Raw genomic sequence first — 21,228 nt, 5'->3', positions numbered from 1 at the left:
CACAGAGCTACAGTGCTCTTTTAATGAAAAGACCCACTATCAGACTGCTTTTTTTTCCAAAAGCACTTTTACAAAAAAGTTTACCAAACACTTTACTGATTTATTTCACAGCCGCTTATTTTCACAGCAGTTTTTTTTCAAAGCATATCAATACCAAACCAGCCCTTAGTAGTTCACAATTAATCACTAATAGTGTTTCAATTTAACCACCTACACAACAATATACGTGTTGAATTTTATCATAAAAAACTTAAATGTAACTTAATACAAAACTATTTAACAGTCAAGTTAAAGTCTTTTCACATTATTCAACAGTTATATATGTATTGTAAAAGCTGCTTTGTCGCATTTGCACCACATAATTTATTGCTTTTTTCTTTTTCTTGTAATTCAATTGAAACTGCAGCGAAGATATTGGCTACAGAATTAAGGAGATACGATCATAAGTCATATGACTGTTTTGTTCAAAAAAAAAAAAAGTCATATGACTGTATGAGTCACACGACAAGGACAAAGGAAAATGCAAATCAGCTTCCTTCTTCCAAATTCTGGAAAGCAAAACAATAATGGCAACTCATCCGCATCCATTTTATTTCCTTTCCTTTGGGGTTTTGATATTAGGCAGCTTCGCAACCATTTGGTCCGCGGCTGGGGGCCGAAGAGGGCCGGCCCCAATCTAAAGGGCCAAAGCTGGACCCGGCCTGTACCTTGCCACTATCGGCTTAACACGAATTTTGTTTAGCTAACGCCACCTGTTATATTATTCATCTCTCTCTTGTTAAGGGACAAGTGGACTAAGTTTACTTGACTCATTCAAGACATGAGAATAGGAAGAGGTTATCTCTTGAATTAGAGAGAGCTTTTCCAAGGTGCGGTTTACTTTTTAAGTATACAACTAATTATATTGTTACAATTAGTTTATCAGACTGTGTTTCTAGCATACTAAAAAATCTCTCGAAATCAAAATATAATAACGACACTTGTGCAATCCTAAGAAGTGAACCTTATTAATTTAAAGGAAAACTAATGAAAAAGGCTTGAAAACTTTGAGTTTGAATGATAAGGACAAAATAAAGAGTAAAGTGAATAGTACTAGGATTGACTTTTTAGTGTAAAAATGTGATTTTTCGTTAAAGTGAATAGTACCGGAAATTTTTCGTTAAAGTTTCCTTAATTTAATGCTTGTCATACAGTGAGCAACATGTTACAAAGAGAGACCATCAAACTCGTACGGGTAATCTATCAAATCAATTTTCTTCATCATGGATGCATATTTCTCTAGTGAACCTTGTTTCTTCTTTTGTACAAGTTACAAAGAGAGACCATCAAACTTGTGAGAATAAACATTTACCACCTTTCTAGAACCATTGAATCGAACAAACATTATGATTTTCGTACTCCATTTCGACCTTCTGCACGTTTTATTTTCTATCCGTTGATTATGTTTTAATTTATTTTTTTCATTAATTAAAAAATTAAAAATAAAATCCAGTGGTAAAAACAAGAGCACAAAAATCACTCCTTTTCTTTGATTAATTAGTGTTATAAAGCTTAAGCAACCGACCCATTAAAGTATCATACATCCAATATCCAGAACACTGAATCACTGCCACACCGGGCAGGCATGCCAATCCGAAACCTAACGAGTTCACGTTCATCGTGTCGTGGTGCTTCTATCACGCGACCACATCAAGAAGCCCCATGTGACGATCCAACGGCCTTTAATCCCATATTAAACAAAAGTGGAACCCACCACTGGTCCCCTGGACCAGCGTGGGCGGTCAGGATGAAACGAAAAACAAATACCAGCCAACAGTAAAACGCACAACCCCTACAGGCCTAAAACGCTCCATCTTTTCTTTATATTCTGCTTACTCTACAAGCTTCGAAACTCGTCTTTTTTAAACGTTCACGCGCAACGATTGTGTTTTCTTGTCTGATATAGAACCCTAGAGTTGCAGAAGATCGAGATCGAGAGAGAGAGAGATCAGAGGGAATGGGAAAGGATAGGAAGATTGGTGTGGCGATGGACTTCTCGAAGAGCAGCAAGAACGCTTTGGAATGGGCGATTGCCAACTTGGCTGACAAGGGTGACACCCTTTATATCATCCACATCAACCCCAACTCCCTCGACGAGTCCCGCACCCAGCTCTGGGCCCAATCCGGTTCTCGTAAGTACACTTATAATTTCGTAGATGTGAGCTTATGCCAGTTAGCTAGGTCATCTTATCCTTCTCGTCGACCAGAGTATTTTAGTCTATGGAACAAATGTCTATTCTAAATATGCCATTTGAAAATGAGTTTATATTAAACTCTCCTACAAAACGTACTGTTTATAGGTAAAGTTTGAAGCTTTGATGATATTGGTTATGTATCTGATCTGGGATTTTTTGCTTTTTGCAGCTCTGATTCCATTGACAGAGTTTAGGGAGCCTGAGATTATGACGAAGTACGGTGTCCAAACTGATACAGAAGTTCTTGACACACTCGACACTGCTTCCAGGCAGAGAGAGGTTTGCTTTGATTAATGGCATAATTTTGATCTGGATTTTGATCAGTGATTTTTTTGTGCTTGATATTTGATGGGATTTAATTTGCAGGTGAATGTTGTGACAAAATTGTATTGGGGAGATGCAAGGGAGAAGCTGCTTCAAGCAGTTGAAGATCTGAAACTGGACTCTTTGGTCATGGGGAGCAGAGGCCTTGGCACCATCAAAAGGTATCTATGCAGTTTTCTTGAATTTTATATGGAATTGAAAATTGGAGCATTGATCTGAATTTTATATGGAATTGAACTTTGGTAACTGAACTAAAATTCTGTGAGGATTGGTTTTTCGATTTTGTCACAACGTAGAGTACTAGACCTTTTAGGTAACACCTCAAGAGCTTCTATTCAAAATAGCACAAATAAAAGATAGGAGTTCTAACAAAATTATCCGAAACGACTAGTACTTCACACTATGATGAGTATAGGGATGAATACAAATGGTTTTTTATTTTGGACCATGCTCCAATTTTCTCTTTTAGTTTTATAGTAAGAGTTTCTTAATTAATTTGGGATTATATGTTTAATCTATTTGTTTTGTGGAAATTAAACAGGATCCTACTGGGGAGTGTGAGCAACTATGTGCTCACGAATGCTCCAATCCCTGTGACCGTCGTCAAGGACCCAAGCATGCAACACCATTAAAATTGTATTATCGATAATTAATTACAATCTTGGATCTGGTTTTTATAATAATCTGTCATTATGAGTTATGTCTCATCTATCTGAGCTCTTGTCTCAGTTTTGTACCTGCTCCTCAACCAACTGCTGCTCACCACCATCGCCCTCCTCCCTCCCCATCACACCCTTTTCTCCTACCTCCCTCTTCCTGCCCTTCATCTATTCCAACTCTTAACCAGGAATTAGATCTCGGAGTGTTGGGTTCTATCTTGACTCAAGGCCCAACCTTCATAACTCACTGTCAATCCGACTTACCGAAAAAATTGGGTGAAGTGCGGAACGATTCACGTCGGAACAAGGGTGTTTTACACACCCCCTTCGCCCTCCCCCTCCTCCTGTTACTTTTGGTGACTTTTCTTGCAGGTGTGGCTATGGAGGCTTGGGCTCTTGGTGGATTGACTGTGCTTAATACTCTCAGATCTAGTTTTTGGTTAGGGTGCATTTTTCAGTTTGGTGTGATGTCTTCCTTCGTGGAGGTAGCAGCGGTTGTGCCGGTGGTGGCTGGGTTTTGGCGATTGGAGATTAGGGTTCTACTGTTCACTGCTTCTTTTGTAGCATACGGGCCTAAATTTGTGTGGGTCTCCCTTTGTGGCTGAGGTTGTAGCTTTTTTATTTGGGCTTGTTTTCTTGGGCTTGGTTTCTTTTTTATGTTTGCTTTGTTATGTAGGACTTTGTGTTTTGTTTAGGTTTAGGCCTTTCTTAACACAAATTGTATTTCTCTTTCATTAATAAAGCTTCATTCTTGTCCAAAAAAATAAAAAATCATAGCCATCCCAATTGACCACAAGACACGGTTCAATGAACATCTTTGTCTCATTGTCATTGCGCGCATTTATGGATTTATTGCATTTCTTTGCAAGAAACAAGTCATGCCAATCTGTCAATTGACGAATTCTATCCGCTCTATCTTTCGCTATAACGAGTTGTCTAAGACCCGAGTTGAAGTTTTATTTTAGAATCAATTCTCAAAATTTATTTGTAGAGAGGAGCGATTCTAGTTTATTATAAGCAAATGCAAAGTTTTTAAATCTTTGGCGGGCAAAATTCACAATTCAACGACATAATACGATAGTTGCTCTGAATGAATATTTAATAAACAAATTCAAGATATAACAATCTAGAATTTTTCTTGTAATTTATTCACGAGCTATGAAATGCTTGTAAAGCATCTATGTCGAACTTGCGCGACTAAGGATGAGGCCAATTAGGTTATCTGTAGGAGGCAGAGTTTCCTTAACAAAACTGACAAACTCATCATACCAATCCCAGAGCTTAGGAGATTTCTCTTTGCTCAGCAGACCCAACTCCAAAGCTTCTTGAGCTGGTTTAAGCCAGTGGCCTATCAAGTTAGCAGCAATGTCTACGAATCCAATAGTCTCTCCCCCAAAGAACTTGTTGTCCTTGAGCTCATTTTCAAGTAGTTTTAGAAGCCCACGCGCTTCGTCCACCGCCTTCTCACGGTCCTCCTTCTCAAAGAAAGCTTTGATTATTCCCGGCTTGCACTGAACATAAATATAAAAAAAACAAAATAGACGTATTCTTATGTTGTCAGATTGTACGTCTTAAGGTGTAACAAACATTCTAGTAAGAATCAACATAATCAATGATTTGTTGGAAATTATATATTATAATATGAAATATTGTAATATATAATTTTAATAATTGAATGAAAAATTGTGTTAACCAATTTCTTAGAAAGGTTATGTTGTTTAGGTGATATTCCCTTGATAAGTGATGTATACTTATAGATGAAAAGTTACATCTCTTTAATAAGTAGAAGTTGGATTCTATATAAACCCATGAAACCATTGGTATTAAATATAGAAAATTAGAGTTAATTTTTACTTTTGAGAAATAGGGTTTCCCCACTTTGTTTCTCTCATGCTTTGTGTGTCAAATTCCGAGTTGTGTCTTGAGAGTACGGAATATATAAAGTTCACCAGAGTCCGAAGATTGAAGGGCTTTGACTTCGGATTATAGATTGTTGAATCCTGGGAGATGGACGCCTATCGAACTACAAGCACAAGAGTAGGGGTGAAATTCTATCTTTAGGACATTGCATTTATGCAAGCCTCAATCTTCAAGTTTGTCAGTTTTTCTAACTTTATCTCTAGTTGTTTATATTAATCACATATATAATTGATGTTGTGAAATTTCTTTATGATTATTATCATTGAAGTTCTTGTGTTATTTTTCATATTTTCTAATATTGCTCCAACAATCTAAAGATAGAATTTTTTTACCTCTATGGAACAATTAGAAATATGAATGTGTGCGCGCAATTTATGTGACAGATTTTGGAAAAGTTTGATTACTTGACATGTATAAATCTGATATTGAAAGTGCAGTACCACTGCCTTATACTGCAGATTCTTGATGAATGATTATGCTGTCCATTGGTATATATATATTTAACATGGCATGAGGTTGTTATAATTGCAATTTGTTCTGTCTAATGCAAAAGGTAATGTATCTTTTGCGAACGTTGCTGTGATTGTTCTTATGTCTGAAAGCATGCGTGAAGCGGTGCATGCGGTTACTTTACTAAAATACTTACTGCCATGTTATTTATTTCATTATATGAATGCCTTGTTAACTGACGCTAATAGTTGCAGCATTTAGACTCATATTTAGATTGACTTGGACATTTATGCATGCCTTCATTTGGTGGTTACGTTATGATTATATACTAGTGTTGGTTATGAGGATAACTAGGGAAGTTTTGGTCTTCGATGTTTGAAGCCTGCTAGGTTTTAGACAGACTATTCTATCCTTTGTTTGTCATTTATGCACGAACAGATATGAATATTTGTGGACAATCACCATATACATTTGCTATACATAAAAGTTTTGCTAAAACGAGGCATATCGTTTTTTGTTAATTGGTTTGCATATGAGATATCTTTTCAAAGGCCATGTTTGATGTTTACTCTTCTGTTAGAAAACAAATGATATGATACAAAATCTGCATTATCTGGTTAATTAGAGATGACCACACTGTTGTATTGGGTTGGAATTTGATGTCAATTTGGTACTGGGAATCATGCCCAGTTCATGCATAAAGTTTCTTTTGCAGAAAGGAATGACATCTATTGTTCAATCTTGAGAATTTCTGGAAAATATGTGAGACGTCTTCACTCAATGAGGAATTCAGAAATCTCTAACGGTTCATGATGAATTTTCTTGTGCATTCTCATACCAGTTGGTGGAAAAGTTGTTTATACTGTAAACAATGGGTTTTTTTGCTGTAATATTTACTTTTTGTGGTTTGGCATAAGAAGGATTAATGATCTATTTTTATTGAGGAAACCAAATGATCAGAAAGAGGCAAAATGTAATCCATTTGGACTTTGGGGCTGAAGAACCTGATGATATGGTTTCTCTCTATCACTAGATGGTGTTTGAGGTTGTTAAAATGATGCACCATTTGACATAATTTGAATGAGAAGGCACTATAGAATGTGGTCCATAAATCACAGAGATAACTTTGTAGTGCTAAGAATGACTATAGCCTAATGCTTCTTTCAAGACCAGTTATGTCATGACAACTACAAACCGAGTATTGCCACAAGTCAAGAGTATTAGTTATTTGAGAAACCCAAAATTCTATTGAGATGAATTAATTAACCTTGTCTTGGAAAGATGATGATTGAATTGTGGGGGGCCGAGGCAAAAAGGGAGATAACATTCTTGTGTGGGGGTTTGAGACCCGTGACAATTTTGAAAGCTTATAAGCTAAAGGATGAAGGCCAATAAGTGCTTTTCCAAAAACGGCTAGTAAGGCATTAAGGCCCTAATTATATGAAGATATAGTCTTCATTGCTTCCTACTTCTTAAAGTATGAAAAATGATCAATTGAGTGATACCATTAAAAGCAACCACAATTATGAAAGAATTGTGGGGGTTGGTTAAAAGTAATTTGCTAATTGAACGACATTTAAGATGTCATCTCTTGTAATGAGTAATTGTTTAAGGTATGACAAGGTTAGAGACCTTCTTACAAATACCTTAAATGTGGGAGAAATCTATTTCCAAGTGTTAGCAAATTATTGAATAAGTCCTAACCTATGTTTCGAGGACTTAACATTGGAAAACAACTACTCTCATATGAAATATAATTTCATAAGATGGATTGTGTACACCATTAAGTCAACCTAGTAGTGGATCCAATTATTCAAGGTTAGACTAGAGAGTAAGTTGATCATCGAGGGGAATGAGGCTAAAGCCAACATAACTAATGAATCAGCCGGGCGGAAACCTAACTTAGTTGATTGGAGATCCCATGGTCTAAGTTCAATAGGCAAACTAGTTGGGCATAATTCAAAGAAGTTAACACACTACGTACCTCATTCCTATGATGGAACAAGTGTGTTGTCTGTAGAAGTTTCAAGGTGTATATTTATACTTAATGACAGTGATATCTTATAAATAAGAGGAATAGAGCAGACTATTTTTAATCAGTGGTCACCTATGTGAGAGTACAAGTGGGTCGCTTCTATGAGAATGAGATGGCTAAATTCTCTAAAGCTCTCATGAATCCGGGATTTGTTCAGGACCAAAATGAACACAACCGTATGAACCGTTATATATTAGGGTTAGTGATGTGTGTTGCTTATTGTCTCTGTTTACTACTGCGGTGAACAGTTCAAGATCTTCTACATCCACTGCGTCACCAAGTAAACCCGATAAGTATTCACTAGGGTAGGTTCAAGTCGAAAAGACACCTCTCCCGATGCATCTCTTGTCTGCCTGTACTCTCAAATTCTTCCTAATTTTTCATTCATGTGGGGGATTGTTGGAAATTATATATTATAATATGAAATATTGTAATATATAATTTTAATAATTGAATGAAAAATTATGTTAACCAATTTCTTAGAAAGGTTATGTTGTTTAGGTGATATTCCCTTGATAAGTGATGTATACTTATAGATGAAAAGTTACATCTCTTTAATAAGTAGAAGTTGGATTCTATATAAACCCATGAAACCATTGGTATTAAATATAGAAAATTAGAGTTAATTTTTACTCTTGAGAAATAGGGTTTCCCCACTTTGTTTCTCTCATGCTTTGTGTGTCAAATTCCGAGTTGTGTCTTGAGAGTACGGAATATATAAAGTTCGCCAGAGTCCGAAGATTGAAGTGCTTTGACTTCGGATTATAGATTGTTGAATCATGGGAGATGGACGCCTACCGAACTACAAGCACAAGAGTATGGGCGAAATTCTATCTTTAGGACATTGCATTTATGCAAGCCTCAATCTCCAAGTTTGTCAGTTATTCTAACTTTCACTCTAGTTGTTTATATTAATCTCCTATATAATTGATGTTGTGAATTGCTTTATGATTATTATCATTGGAATTATATTTATGATTTTCATATTTTCTAATATTGCTCCAACATGATTTAGGTTTACTGTTGAGCATCGCAAGCGTGCATTTTACGTTGAATTGCATACAAAATGATTAAACTGAAACACTAATCCCTACATTTTCATCAATGAAGCGAGCCCAGAAGCGTGCATTGGCTCTTTGGTAAGGGTCTTCAGGCAGAATGGGAGAGCCTTGATGCTTCCAAGTCTCGTCAATGTATTCAACAATAACGAGGGACTCCGCGATTGGTTTCTCGTTGTGGACAAGCACAGGAACCTTCTTGTGAACGGGGTTGTATTTGAGCAGCAAAGCACTCTTGTTCTGCAGGTCCTCTTCATAAGATTCGGCTTTCACGCCCCTCAGTCTCAGAGCTACGTCCACTCAGTGACATAACAAGCTTCCCCAAATCCCAAACTTCTTCACTTCCTCAGCCATGATATGTTACAGTGGTACGTAGTAGTATTTGTCTGTGCTGACGACTGGTTTTTTCTTCTGATTTTATAGAGGTGCGGATTTATAAAATAGGTGAATGACGAATTTATGCACATAAAATTAGTTGACTAATAACACTATGTGCGAACGGATATTCCACTCATAAATCACATGAACGGCATACAACTTGTCTGCTGTCTGATTCTTTATAAGTATTAGTTTGCAATTGGCTGATTTTATTAAGAACAGTGGTTAGAGATGCACTTAGTTGATTTAAGAATATTTATTAATAATTACAACTGAGTGATATTAAAAGAAAATACTTTGGTCACACAGTTACTTATCAGTAAACCTTTGTTTTCTATGACATCATAGCGAACAAGGCTATAGATATCGAAATTTAGGTAAAATAAATGTTCACCAACATATTAAAGTTTTGATATTTCAAAGCATACATGACATATGTCATCTGTCTCACAAATCGTACACGTGGATGTGACTCATCAAAATCGGACGAGTCATCAAGAAGGACACATGTCAACGATTGGCGGAAATTAATATTTGATTTTAATTTAGATTAAACAAATTAATTAATTTAAAAAACAAATAGAAATGCCAAATTGGGCAAGATTGATTATTTGATTTAAAATCAAATAATTGATTGATTGATTGATTGATGGAAACAAATCACGATCTAAGCCACAAATCAAATCCTGGTTCTTTTGTCAATTAATCAAGCTCACAATTAAGACCAAATCTAACTATAGGCAAGACTCGGGAAGTCAATAAATACAAGGCTCCAAGGCAAAGGAAAAAGGCTCAGAAATCATTCAAGCACCTAGACGCTGCCAAAGCTCAAGCACCTAAATTCCCAAAACACTCAAAAGAATTCAGAAAGCTTTGAAAAATCATCAAGCACTACTACCCGTGCCGATCCTTCAAATCGCCAAGAGCCAAAACCTCACGGCAACCCTTCATCCGAGATCAAGTCATTGCGACCCTCGGATCAACAACTTACACATCTACACATCTTTTGGAGATCGAATCAGAGGAAACTTGTAAATAAAGATTGTAACACTACAAATTCATTAATGCAAATTTATTTTGTATATGTGTTCTTGTCTCATTTATTACAAGATTTTCGTGTTTATAAAAGCATTACAAATAAGCATCAAAATTTGTCATTAGTGCCACAAAGTTTACAATAGTCAAATATTATGAATACTGGATGGTTTGTTGAATCGTGATTTTGTAGAGGTGTGAATTTATAACATAGGCGGATGACAAGTTTATGCATGTAAACTTATTTGATTAGTAATATTACGTGCTAGCAAATCCGCTCATAAATTGCTCCTCACAATTTCTGTGTTAACTTTATAGACGTAGTTAACATTTGTCTATTAATTCATTTTTCGATATCATAAAAAACGATAAGAGGAAATCACATGATCCGCGTACGACTTGTCTGCTGTTTGAATTGTGAGTATTAGCAATAGGCTGATTTTAAGGAGCAATGATCATAGATGTACTTGGGTTTTTTTTTAAGGATATTCATTAATAGGGTAAATTACATTTTACCACCTTAATTTGAGGTCACATAACAAATTCATACCTCACCTTTAAACATTACAATGTCATACATCAACTTACGATTTATTGCAATGTTAGACATTCGTTAAATTTTGAGTCAATTTGGCTGTTAAATGATGATGTGGCAGGCACATGGTCCACTTCCTTGCCCAAATGTGAATGTGAATATGAATTTGAGTAAAGGACAAACGCAGCTGCGTTACTCAATTTAACAACCAGGTCAGTACGGATACCCGTCGGTTCAACAAATGGGATATATTTAGCGAATGAGATTAGCCACACTTCATTATGGACAAGTCAGCAGCGTGGAGTTTTAGTGGGCGATCAACTCAAAACCTAATTCCTTAATTTTAGGATTGTTTTGAAGCCATAGATGGTGTACATGTTGATGCTTCAATACCTCCTCCTGATTGAGTACCACATAATGGTAGGAAAAGAAGACCAAATCAAAATGTCATGGCCGCGTATATTTTTGACATCAATTCACATATGCTTGTGCTAGATGGGAAGCCACTGCACCTGAACAAGGATTTTTCTATCGGTTCTAAGAAGCCGGAGTGTGAATTTTCCTAAGCCCCTAGGTGGTAATCCTTTATTCTTAATTCTTATTTCTGAAAATTTTATAAATCCTTTCACTTTTGGAAATAATAATATTGTTTAAACAAAATTTACATTTGAAAGGGAAGTATTATTTGGTAGATGCATGGTACCCACAAATGAGAGGGTGTTTGGGACCGTTTAAAAGACGAAAGATATCATTTCCCATATTTTTGTAGGAGTGGCCAACCAACAGGGCATAAAAAGGTATTCAACCATAGACATTCTTCTCTTAGAAGCGTCATTGAGCATACATTTGGAGTATGAAAAAAAAAGATGGGCAATTTTAAGGGATATCCTAATTATCCGTTCAATAAGCAAGTGAAGATTGTCACTACTACAATGACTCTTCATAACTACATAAGGATGCATTCCGAACATGATAAGCATTTTGATGACCCTGAAGACTTTAGTCAAGAGAATGATAGTGATGGTGATGAAGAAGAAGACCAAAATCACCATGATCAAAGAGAGATGGAAGCATTAAGAAATAGCATAGCATCAATTTTGAAGAATGCATCTAATTAGATTATTTTGTATATTGAACAACTTTTACATATTTACATTTTCAAGTATATATATTATATAATTGACGATATTTCAATTAACTCGAGAATTTTAGATTATTATTATATGTTTGATAGTATTTTAACTATCTTATTTCAATATTTAAAAGTAATTTTGTCGTAATAATTATTTAAAATTGGAGCTAGGTAAAGTAAGACAGAGAAAAAAAAGAAGAAATTAACTAGTATTTTAACTACCTAGTTAAATTAAAATACATTTAGCAACATATCTTTTTTGGTTTTTTTGGTTTTACACAGAAATAGCTGTTTTATATAAAGTTTACCAACACTCTAACATAGCTTTTTTTTTTTTTTTTTTTTTTTTGTTGCTAAAAGCACTTTCACCATTATAGTTTACCAAGCACTTAACTATGTTTTTTTTTCACAACCATTTATTCTCACAACACATCAGAAACAGTTTTGAAAAAAAAAAAAAACACAGGAACCCCAAGCTAGCCTATACTCAACAATAATATTCAGTTGTCAAACTAATGTTGTTTGACTATTATATGAGACAACACATATCATCAACTTGATCAATGCTTAAGAGTTTGTGACATAAACATTTTATGTAACTAGACATATGTTTTCAAGTTGTTAATCTAGAAATATTTCATACCAGAACTAACTTGATCAACAATTCATATTTTATAGCATAAACCTTTTATGCTACCATAATATTATGTGGGTTCAGACATGTATGGTCAGGTTTAATTCAAACTACACAAATATGCATTTTGAACAAGATTCAACTTCAATCAATGTTTAAGTTTTAGTAATATAAACATTTTGTATTGCTAGACACAACGAATTTGTAGCTTATATACTTATTGCAAAATCACCAAGCACATACTTATATTGATAGATTATTACTCTAAACTATACATTCATGCTATAATCAACTTTATTAAAAATAACCTTAATTATCAATGATTTAGATTCACCGTCTAGCTAGATAACTTTTCTCATATACTTAATCCTCAAAGATTAATGTACTCAAGAATGACCAGGGACTCAGCTATTGGTCTGTCATTGTGCAGGACCACAGGATTCTTCTGATAAACTGGGTTGGATCCGGATTACAGAAGCTAAGCACTCTTGTTTGGCAGGTCCTCCTCAACGTATTCATATTTCACACCTTTCAACTTCAGAGCTATTTCCACTCTACTGAATGGGCTTCCCCAAACCCCCAACAGCATTACTTCATTGAAACTTGGTGCTCTTTGAAGGATTATGTTAACGTTTGTCTAATTATTATTTCTTTGACATTAAAAAACGATAATTTGGGAGACAAGATGAGCATATCTGCTATAAGGCCATTGCTATTCTGTTAGATGGTATGTAGCACCGAGTAGCACATAAAATAAATAGTTATGATTGAAATAGACGAATTAATAATTGTAGAATCGAATCTAACAGCTAAAATACATGTAATATTGAGTGCTATGTTAAAATCGAGCCCTATGTTAAAATCGAGCCCTAAAAAGCTTTAAATGATTTTTTCATTCAACGATAATTAGGATGGGTATTTGAGCTACACAATGGGATAACTATAATCGTACCGAACTCGTACTTAGAACAACAAACTTAATACCTTTCACTTATAAAGAAAATAAAATTTTTAAATGCTAGATGTATTGATTAGATTCTAGGGTGCATTTGGAAGTTACCCAAATCAAAATACTACTGCAACTGCTAACAATTTGCACCGACGAGAGAATTGGACTCCAAAATGCTATTACCTTCTGGTGCTGGGCTGCAAGCCTTGCATGTATGTGGGCGTCTTCTGATTTTAACAAGGTAACCCATGGATGGAGCCATTAGGGCAGTTCCTCTTGGAAACCCCCAAAATTGCTAACGTGTCACTTAGAGTCAATGAGTTTAGAATCTCTTTCACGGCTAGATGCAGTGGCAGTAGTACTCATTTAGGCTAATGAGTCGTTTTAGGGTTTTGGTGGATATTGGTCTTATGAGCTTGACCTAAGATCAACAGTTTTGTTGCCTTTCTGAAGTTGATATTTTGCTGTCATAGTTGAATTGTTGAAAGGTTTTTTTAGTGAAATTTGTTATTTGATAAGAAAAACATGTAGAATTTTGCTAAAGTCAGTGGCTCACGTGTCTAAGAGATTTATAATCATTGATCAAATGTAAATTTCATAACAATCAACAATTTGAAATCATCCAGACACGTGTTGGCGATTGTGTTACATTGTAACACATCTCAATTTGGGTCCACTATGCTTCTTTAACACCTCTAAACAAATGATAATAATTCCAGATTTGTAAAAAAAAAAAATAGTTAGCATTGTGGTCCATCAATTGTGTAGCATATTTACATCATTTCCGGAAAAAAATTGCCAAAGGGCTAGCTTCTGACTCTTTAGGATGAGAATAACTTACATGACACGAGTACACCGTCATGTGACGTGTTGTGTCAATGAAACATGGACATATGAACAATAACTTATACATATTTTTATTTCATTGGCACAGAACAGCATCACCATGACGGTGTATCCATGCCATATAAGTTATTCTCTGAAAAAAAAAATTGCATATGAAAATTGAAATGGAGGATGGAGCCATGGCAATAAATGGAAACACAAGCTTTAACGAGGAATCAACATTTAAAGCACAAAAGTGGTGCATCATGCTATCATAGGCTCCATTGCTTTCTTCTTTTTTCTTTTCTTTTTAACTTCTAGAGATCGAGAAGCAGCTTGGAATTGAAGTTTGCATTTCCCTCTACGTTTATTCAAGGTAGCAGTCAACATCCAAACAACGGTTGGGAGGAGCCTTTCTTTCTTCACATACGTTTTTCATCATTTCGAACTTGGAACAACTACCATCATTATGTCATTCATCACGCACAAATTGGAATTACATAATAATGCCTTGCACGGAAAGTCACCAGACAAAACAAAATTGAGATAAGTTTAGGGGAAATTTTTTTGTGTGCCAAGAAATTTTTATTTGTGCCGGGAATACAGGCTCGTATATTAAATTCATAATACAAGTAGTTGGATACTTGAAAAAAAAATATATTCAAACCACTTGTAACAGACACTTGGTGTATGAGCCATATTTCTGGCACCTTGAAAAGTTTCTCTTAATTTAGGGCATCTGTAGTTGGTAGAGACTTCAGAGTTGTTTTATATTGATCATATATAATTAGTACCCTATTATGGATCTTAATTTTATTTCTTTCTCACTAACTACTTTGGTCAATATCATGAAAATGCTGTCCATTGTCCCATGCATAAACAAAACTTAATCATGAAATGCCCCAAATCATTAAACCATAAACAAATTTTTTTTGTCGATAAGATTTCCTAGAGATGATTAAGAGACTACTATACTGATTTTGGTTTAATCATATACACATACCAACGTGTGTGTGAAGTTACGAATCAAATGTATCGATGCAAATAATGGTGAAAACATTCATTAGATAAGATAAGGGTGTAACAGTCAAGTTCTGATGTGAAATTTGACATTCTTCAACCTCTGCATCTTAGGCCATGTATCTTTGGCCATACTCAAGATTATTTGCCTCTTTCCAATCTTATGAAAATTTTAATATAGTCAATCTAGTAGTCTTCTCCAACAGCTATTTCAAATTCAAATTAATCAATCTTGGCCATTATAGGTAAACTTGACACTTCATAGCCTTGTAATATGAACCAAACAATAGAATCTTAGATTTGTATATTCCAATTTCGTTAACTTGTTTAACTAATCTGATATAATAACTTTAAAAAAAAAAACTAGTTGCTAGTTGTTGTAGTAAATAATATCTTAGAGGGAAAGAGAGGGCAGACAGATGGAGAGAATCGACTCAGCTGTATCTTAATTAATTTCTCTTTGATCTGTGCCTTATTTATACTATTTATGATGAATTTTACTCACCTTTCAAATAATACAAATTATGCAAATAAAAAATCTTCTAATTTATGTAGGATTCTTACTTAGCTTACACTCACATTTCTATTATAATATTAATTGCAACAGTAGTTTAATTATAGCACTTTTTTTTTTGGTCAAGATTATAGCACTGTTTATATGAACAATTTGAAACTCCTTTTAGAAGATTGAGATATATTCTTCCAGCATAACTTTGTTTTATACTTCCAAAGTGTTTTGGCCTATACTTTGAATTATTTATTGGTTTTTGAACTTGGAAACTCTGCTTCTAAAAGCAGACCGGTTTTACTGGAATGCCCCGGGCTCAATGCCAACCTTTTTGTTGGGGGTTTACATCTTTTTGGTATTTTAAAATGAATTTCCTAAAAAGGGTTTTTTTTTTTTTTAAATATATATATATTTTTTACAATAGTTTGCTAGGATTCAACATTTTAGTACTTGCTTTTAAATTTCAGGTGATAGCAAACACTAAATCTTGTCCTTGAAGAACAAGAAATTTTTTACCGTCAACGAAAATACATTAAAATTTTTGATATCCTTCATTCGTGGTTTAACCATTGAGTGTATGCAGAATTTTCAATCAGAGGACAAGCATATGAAAGAAATCAACATATAAACTCTGTACAATGCTTCTGTTTTACTCTATGGACCTAGTTAAAGGTGTGACACAATCATATGAGCACTTGATCCCAAAATTTATAGAAGGGTAATATGGTCATTGCAACCACAACCAATGAGCTCCAAGTTACAAACTAAACAAGGATAAATTGGCAGACATCATTGAGAGATCCGTCGATTGCACGATTCCCATAACGATTCTTTATTGTATTTTTCAAACCCAAGTTAGCATTATTATTTTTAATACACATGTATCATTTCTAATCCTTGTCAAATGCTAACGAGAGAGAGAGCGAGCTACTGGCGGTTTAGGTTAATTAAAAATATTCAAGATTTAAGATGAACACATTGATTAAAGTGGATCGGCTCTTGCTATGCATCCTAGTTTAAATTTTTTAGATTAGTTTAAAGTAGTATATCTTTCACGTAATAGAAAGAAGATGCTACCAATATTCTATCATTTAATTTTGCAATGTTGTTTGATGATTAAAACCTTCTAATTTTTTGCTCACTCTTTAATTCTGCAAAAGAAAAAAAAAATCAATCAAATTAGGAATTGTTTAACTGTTCAACTAACATTTTCAATTCAATGTTTAAGTGAGAAATATAGTTTAGCCATTTATATGAATAAACACTAGATGACTAAACGAATTCATTTTAGTTAATTTTTAGAGTTACATCCAAATAACTACCAAATCTTTAGGGATGATTCCAAATTTGTGATAACATTTTAAAACATTTCAAATAACTACCTAATGTTTTGAAAAGTGGACATTTGTTAAGTTCACTAGCATTAAGTGATGGTCTGGACAATTATTAAAGCGGCTAGGTTCTTACTCTCAACTCTCAAGTCATCTACAGAGCTTTGAAATTCCAAATCAATGCAATTTAGCTAGGCAAATTTACATCTTAACTTGGATAAAAAGAGTCGATTTAGGAAATTAAAGCTCTAAAGACGACAATTAATAAAGACAAACTTTAATTTAGTATTGTCCAAAACATTAGTAAAGACTAACTTAATATTGATAAAGTCGTCACTTAATGCTGATGATCTAACATATATCTAATTTCAAAAACGTTGAGTAGTTATTTAAAATATTTTTAAAAATTGAAACTAATTTGAAATCATTCCAAAAAAGTTTGATGGTTATTGACATTTACTCTAATTTTTATCACACAAATAATCTTTAAAAAGTGAACCAAAAAAATAGACGGAAACAGTAGTAGAAGATAAAAGCTAGCATTCTCCTAGTATAAACTCGAACCAAATACGCTCTTCAAAGTTCAAATGCGCCTCTCTCTTTCGCTGTTCATGTGTTTGATCAAGCTCCATTAATCATTACCGGCTCCACAAACCTCTTCTCTCCAGAAAACCCCACCATTTTCTCTTCATATTTCACCATCTGCCTTTCACTATCAGACATGGTTGAGATCCCATGGACAGAGCTTTCACTCACCAAGAGGAAAGAGAAGGAAGAACCCACCTACAAGATCACCACCTCAAGCTCTGTCTGCCATTACTGAGCTTCAGAAGCCTCAGCTCCCACAACCCATTTTCTCTTTTCGGTTTCTGGGCGTCGAAGTATCTCCGGAACTTGCATTGCAGAGCTCGAATCTCCAACTCCTGCTGCCTGGGAAGGCTTCGGTACGATGGTATGATGGTGAACAACTCTGCTTTCTGTGATTCGCCGGGTTTTGGTGACGAAGGAGGAGCTTCAATGGAGGGTTTGGTGGAGAAAGATGACGTTATTGGGGAGAAAAGTGACGGATTTTTTGGTGAAGCTTTGGATAAAGTTGGGAGCTTTGAGGATTTGATTGAGGAGAAGGGTCGTGAGAGCAGTTCAAGTTCGGATTGTCTGACGTCGGAGACGACGGGGCACGAGGAGGAGCAGAGCCACAGCAGCTCGGAGGAGTCATCTTGGCCGCCGTCGTTGGGTTGGCCTGTTCAGAAAGGCGAGGCGCCGGATTGCACCAGTGAGAATGGTGATGAAGCGGCGGAGAAAACCCATTTGGATGATAGGAAACTAGAGAAACAAGGGTCGACCATATCAGGTATTATTCCCCTCCAATTCATAGCTGGTTTGGAACTGCTTTTGTAGGAAGCACTTTTGCTTATACACCCTTATGATGGGAGTGCATTTATTAGAAGCACCTACCTAGGGTTTAAAGTGCTTTTAGGACCTTGAAGCACGTTTAAAGTTGTTATAAAGTGCTTTTAACCCTTACAGAAGCAATTCCAAATAGGCCCGACACTCAAGCTACATGTCAATTTCATGGTTTTTCATCTAAAAATGTTTGGTTTTGGCTTATGGGATTGTAGAGACTGAGTTGATGAAGGAAAGGTTTTCAAAATTGCTGCTTGGAGAAGACATGTCAGGTTGTGGAAATGGAGTTTGCACAGCATTGGCGATATCAAATGCCATTACTAATCTTTGTGGTACGTGCTCTTGATTTACTTTCTCAATGTCTTAAAACTATGGATTGGTTGATTTGCGGCGTTGTTTAACGAAAAGTTTGTTGTAGATTCTGATGCTAATTCTTCTTATTCTGTGGTTCCCTCTTGTAGCTACCCTTTTCGGGCAACTTTGGAGACTAGAACCTCTACCAAAAGTGAAGAAATCAATGTGGCAAAGAGAGATGGAATGGCTTCTTTGTGTGAGTGATCACATTGTTGAGTTGATGCCTTCTTGGCAGACTTTTCCTGATGGAAGCAAATTGGAGGTACAATCTGATACCAATGTGGATTTTTAGAAGAGCACAATATCTTTCGGCTTTCAATACAGAAACCCTCTGCGCAATTAAATATTGTACTGAGAATGGCAACAGACACCTAAAGAATGGTTAAAACTTTCAATTGTGAGTTGAAGTGAGAACTTATAGGTATAAGTTCCCGTAATGACTAATAAAGCGTACGTCATGTTTAATTTGCTGCATTATAAATGGTGCATTTGTAATGTAAATGCAGGCTTGGAGCCTTTATGCTCATATAAACTTATGTGATAATATTGTGATAAGCAACTCTAAAGTGTAGGGCTATGTTTTTTTATACTTCAATTTCAGGTCCTAAGTGATCGGTTCCTTGAAATTGTTCTGACTCGTATATACTTCAATTCAGGTCATGACTTGCAGACCGCGCTCAGATCTTTACGTTAATCTCCCTGCCCTTCGTAAATTGGATAACATGCTTCTTGTAAGCTTCTAAACACTTCTTCATTTGCCACTTAGATCCATTTTTGAGAGTTCCATTCTGAATTTAGCCAGTCCTTGCAGGAAATCTTAGATGGCTTTGACAATACAGAGTTCTGGTATGTTGATCAAGGGATTCTAGCCCCAGATGCGGATGGGTCAACCTCTTTCCGAAAAGCGTTACAGCGCCAAGAGGAAAAATGGTGGCTACCTGTGCCCCGAGTTCCTTCCGGTGGACTCCATAAAAATTCAAGAAAGCAATTGCAGCACAAACGCGATTGCACGAGTCAAATATTAAAAGCTGCCATGGCAATCAATAGTATTACTTTAGCAGATATGGAAGTCCCTGAATCATATCTGGAATCTCTTCCAAAGGTTTGAAACGTCCTCAAGATTCCGGTGATGTGTAATTGCAAAGACATGGTTGTTAATCTTTTGTTTTAACTTGGTTTCAGAATGGAAAAGCAAGCTTAGGGGATGTTATTTATCGATACATTACGTCAGATCATTTTTCCGCAGAATGCCTGCTTGATTTCCTTGATTTGTCTTCTGAACATCAAGCCATAGAGATTGCGAATAGAGTGGAGGCCTCGATCTATCTGTGGCATAAAAAAGCAAACCCAAAACCTACGAGTATTGTGAACAGATTTGGTTCGAAGTCATCATGGGAAATGGTCAAGGAGCTGATGATTGATGCAGAGAAAAAGGAGTTGCTTCCAGAAAGAGCAGAAAGTTTGTTAATGTGTTTGAAGCAACGGTTCCCTGGTCTTCCACAGACAGCCCTCGATATGAGCAAGATTCAGTACAATAAGGTGCCGACTTTACCACTAAAAAATTTGTTCTCATTCATGCCTTCTAATTGTTTTTTTCTTTGTACTTATTGGTCAAATTTGATCTGCTAGGATGTCGGGAAATCCATCTTGGAGAGCTATTCAAGGGTTTTGGAGAGCCTGGCATTTAACATTGTGGCACGCATTGATGACCTGCTTTATGTAGATGACTTGATGCGGCATTCTGATCAGTTCCCATCAATCTCGAACGTGAGTCTGATTTCACACAAGAGCAATCCTACTCCATACTCGGTGCCCATCTCAAGCACACCATACAAAACAGCTTTCACCACACCAAGCTTTTCACCCGCACAGCTAGTTAGCCCTCTGAGGGGAGACAGATCACCATTCATCACCATCGGCAAGATCCCTCAGCATGGGTTGGGTGTAAAAAAAGTTCTGACTGATTATCTTAACATCGATGCAACAGGAAAGGACTACAGTGATCCAATTGAGAAACCAGATTCAGTATCGAACACAATGCAAGAAACGATAGGGTCTCACGTGCGAATGGATTCTTTTGAGCGTACAAAAGCATCAAGAAGCCTGGAATCACAGGACTCATTCACGCAGGAATGAATCCATCGGCTGCCCACGCACGAGTCTTCAGCCACTTCAACTAGCTCCTTTATGCATGTTTTTATGAAGGAGATAGGAGGACTTCTGAGAGTGGGGAACCCAGGAAGGTTCATTAGGTTGTCGAGTCTCGTTAGAACGAGATGTCTGCAACGGTGACGAGTTGAGTGTTTCATGTTTAGATATGCATCCTGTATTACAGTTTTGAGTTTGTTGCCGACCCGTGTTGCTGTTTGACATGGATCAGACAGAGTTGTAAAGAGAGAACTGAAAATTTTACATGAGTTTGGATTTAGAGTATATGAATTCT

At 35.8% G+C, this 21,228-nt stretch overlaps 3 protein-coding genes across 3 annotated transcripts; 2 read left to right on the top strand and 1 right to left on the bottom strand.

Moving 5' to 3' along the window:
* Window positions 1-1,831: 1,831 nt before the first annotated feature.
* LOC103413838 (universal stress protein PHOS32-like) lies at window positions 1,832-3,988 on the top strand. Its single transcript, XM_008352279.4, has 4 exons — window positions 1,832-2,171; window positions 2,404-2,513; window positions 2,601-2,719; window positions 3,100-3,988. Exons 1-4 carry the CDS (start codon window positions 1,997-1,999, stop codon window positions 3,188-3,190), a joined length of 495 nt encoding a protein of 164 aa, XP_008350501.2. The 5' UTR covers window positions 1,832-1,996; the 3' UTR covers window positions 3,191-3,988.
* Window positions 3,989-4,395: 407 nt separating this feature from the next.
* On the bottom strand, window positions 4,396-17,750 carry LOC103423477 (probable glutathione S-transferase). The gene is made up of 5 exons (XM_029089862.1): window positions 17,670-17,750; window positions 12,906-13,031; window positions 12,729-12,735; window positions 8,717-8,931; window positions 4,396-4,728 (listed from the first exon to the last, which is right to left on the bottom strand). The coding sequence occupies exons 1-5, from the start codon at window positions 17,748-17,750 to the stop codon at window positions 4,396-4,398; spliced, it is 762 nt and encodes a 253-aa protein (XP_028945695.1).
* On the top strand, window positions 17,587-21,218 carry LOC103450501 (rop guanine nucleotide exchange factor 7-like). Its single transcript, XM_008389865.4, has 7 exons — window positions 17,587-18,378; window positions 18,647-18,763; window positions 18,893-19,047; window positions 19,442-19,516; window positions 19,597-19,887; window positions 19,968-20,324; window positions 20,415-21,218. The coding sequence occupies exons 1-7, from the start codon at window positions 17,763-17,765 to the stop codon at window positions 20,919-20,921; spliced, it is 2,118 nt and encodes a 705-aa protein (XP_008388087.2). The 5' UTR covers window positions 17,587-17,762; the 3' UTR covers window positions 20,922-21,218.
* The last annotated feature ends 10 nt before the right edge of the window (window positions 21,219-21,228 follow it).

Source organism: Malus domestica, chromosome 12 (genome assembly GCF_042453785.1).
Source record: "Malus domestica chromosome 12, GDT2T_hap1".
Taxonomy (NCBI): Eukaryota; Viridiplantae; Streptophyta; class Magnoliopsida; order Rosales; family Rosaceae; genus Malus; species Malus domestica.
The sequence above is the reverse complement of the archived record's forward strand: the minus strand, read 5'-3'. Positions and strand labels throughout refer to the sequence as shown.